The following is a 2,800-nucleotide window of genomic DNA, read 5'->3' on the forward strand; positions in this document are numbered from 1 at the left end:
CTGGGTTGAGGGTGAGGTTGATGTTCAGCTTCATGGGGTGGGGGGCAGGTATGGGCACAGTCTTTGGGTGGTGGGAATGGTGTCTATGTACATTCCTATCAATTTTTAGTCATATAAATCACTATTTAATTAATATGAGGGGGAAATTGATTGAATGTCTCTAACCTTTTAAAGCACAGACTGAGTCTATTTAATACATAGGCTGAGTCTTTCATATGTTAACTCTCTTAAAAGCTTAGACCAGGTAGATAAGGAGGAACCAGTGACACAGCTATATAAAAAAAATGTCAAAGGACATAAAATATGGCGATAGTGTGTATGATACAGGATTCCTAACAAAGGGATACTTCAAAGTTAACCCAATTTGCCAAATAATGTCATTATAGCAGTAACTATTGTCTTTTTTTGTTGTTGTTGTTCCTACAGGTCACTGAGGTTTTTTTATTTTGCACACACCATCACTGGGGATCTTGTCTGTGGACACCTCAGAGATCACAATATGGAGGTATGTGGCTCCAGACACTTGGTGGGAAGTCAAGTGAGAGAAACAATGATTTGGGTCAACCACATGATTACAGTTGGATTTCCAAAGGGTCCAGGTGGTCAAGCTTGGCTTCTGCTGAAGTTCTAAGGAAGCAGTGAAAACATAGGGATCGGAGCCAATCCTGGCAGGATTGGCTGAGGGCCTTGAGCTGCCCATTGACATCAGGAGCAGAGGTCTAAAAAGCTGACGAGTGTCTGAGGAGCTTGGGGCCTGCTGGCCCTGAGCTTACTTGGCAAGGGGGTTTCTGGAGTTCCTGCCGGCAAACTTAGCCTTGCTGTCCAGTTCCTCTTCAATCCTGAGGATCCGATTGTACTTGGCCAAGCGCTCAGATCGGCAAGGTGCGCCAGTCTTGATCTGCCCAGTGCAGAGCCCCACCACCAGGTCAGCAATGAAGGTGTCCTCAGTCTCCCCAGAGCGATGAGATACCATGACGCCCCACCCATTGGACTGGGCCAGTTTGCACGCCTGCAGAGATTCAGTCACAGAGCCAATCTGGTTCACTTTCAGCAGCAGGCAGTTGCAGGACTTCTCTTCTATAGCCTTGGCAATCCGCTTCGGGTTGGTCACTGTGAGGTCATCCCCTACCACCTGGATGCCTGCAGTGGCAGTGAAGTCCCGCCAAGCTTCCCAGTCATCCTGGTCGAAGGGATCTTCAATAGACACCACTGGGTAGTCACTGATGAAAGACTTGTACAGGTTGCCCAGCTCACTGGCTGAGATGTACCTGCTGGGATCATCGGGTGACTTGAAGTCCAGGTCATACTTTCCTGACTGGAAGAACTCAGAAGCAGCCACATCCATGCCGATGACAACCTTGTCGGCGTAGCCAGCCTTTGCGATGGCATTTTTCAGCAGCTCCAGGGCTTCTTTATTTTCCAGGATGTTGGGAGCAAATCCACCTTCATCCCCCACGTTGGTGGCATCCTTTCCATATTTCTCCTTGATGACATTCTTCAGGTTGTGGTAAACCTCTGCTCCAATATATATGGCTTCCTTGAAGTTTGCTGCCCCAGCAGGGAGGATCATAAACTCCTGCATGGCCAACTTGTTGCCAGCATGAGAGCCTCCGTTGATAACATTGAAAGCGGGAACTGGAAGAATGACTTCAGGGTTGCCAGCCAAATCAGCGATGTGGCGATACAGGGGCACTCCCTTCGCCACAGCACCAGCCTTGCAGACTGCCAGGGACACACCCAAAATGGCATTTGCCCCAAATTTAGATTTATTCTCTGTCCCATTCATCTCTATCATCAGCTTGTCAATCTTCTCCTGCTCCACAACATTCAGCTTCTTGCTAACCAGGGCAGGCGCAATAGTGTTATTGATGTGCTCAACAGCCTGTGAGACACCTTTCCCCATATAGCGGGTCTTGTCATTGTCCCGAAGCTCAAGTGCCTCATAGATGCCAGTCGAGGCACCACTGGGCACAGCAGCTCTGAAGAGACCTTTGTTGGTGTAGAGATCAACCTCCACAGTGGGGTTCCCCCTCGAGTCAAAGATCTCTCTGGCATGAATCTTGAGAATAGACATGATGAATGTCCCAGCCGCTGGATGTCGTTGCCCACGAAGGAAGCAGAGGGTGCTGCAGACGGCAAGAACGAGTGTTTAGCCAAGAGGTGTCAACTATTGTCTTTTTAAACCCTAAGAAAGCCGGAACCTCCTTTCTTCTATAGAGCCTATATTTCCACCAGTCCTGGAACCTCTAGGGTGGGGCTCACTTTTCTGAATGCTTCTCTCAGTTCATACCAAATGATATTGCATAAGCCAATCCTAACCTAATCAGTGCAACGAGTATCACCTCAGTATGCTTCTCATTAGACTGTGTCCAGAGATGTCAGGCATAGAATGTCAACCCTTCACCCTCATTACTTGGGTGAGACCTTTCCTTTCATTGTATTCACTAATTACATTCGAGGAGTCTCACTTCCTAACAAGGTCCCAACACCTAGATATACCTAGATGTACCAGGTCCCATGAGATAGAGCATATGTTCACACGTATCAATAAATTAGGGCAAAATATATCTGAAAACATAAGTACACAATAGTCTAAAGTGAGTCAGTATAAAGTTCATAATGAAATAGTGTCTACTTAGACTTAGATATCCTCCTCACGTAGTTCCCATTACAGTTCTCTCACTCACTCCAATGCTAGCTTCATCAAAGCAAGGACTGCAAAAGCTGAATAGGGGCAAGAGACTTTAATGATGACTCTTTTTTTTTTAATAATGGCATACTTTAATGATGACTCTTTTTT

At 46.7% G+C, this 2,800-nt stretch overlaps 1 protein-coding gene across 1 annotated transcript; it reads right to left on the reverse strand.

Annotated features, from left to right (window-relative positions):
* Nucleotides 1-421: 421 nt before the first annotated feature.
* LOC103113034 (alpha-enolase-like) lies at nucleotides 422-2,159 on the reverse strand. Its single transcript, XM_060196230.1, has one exon. It carries the CDS (start codon nucleotides 2,072-2,074, stop codon nucleotides 770-772), a length of 1,305 nt encoding a protein of 434 aa, XP_060052213.1. The 5' UTR covers nucleotides 2,075-2,159; the 3' UTR covers nucleotides 422-769.
* Nucleotides 2,160-2,800: the final 641 nt, after the last annotated feature.

This window comes from Erinaceus europaeus, chromosome 8 (assembly GCF_950295315.1).
Source record: "Erinaceus europaeus chromosome 8, mEriEur2.1, whole genome shotgun sequence".
NCBI lineage: Eukaryota > Metazoa > Chordata > Mammalia > Eulipotyphla > Erinaceidae > Erinaceus > Erinaceus europaeus.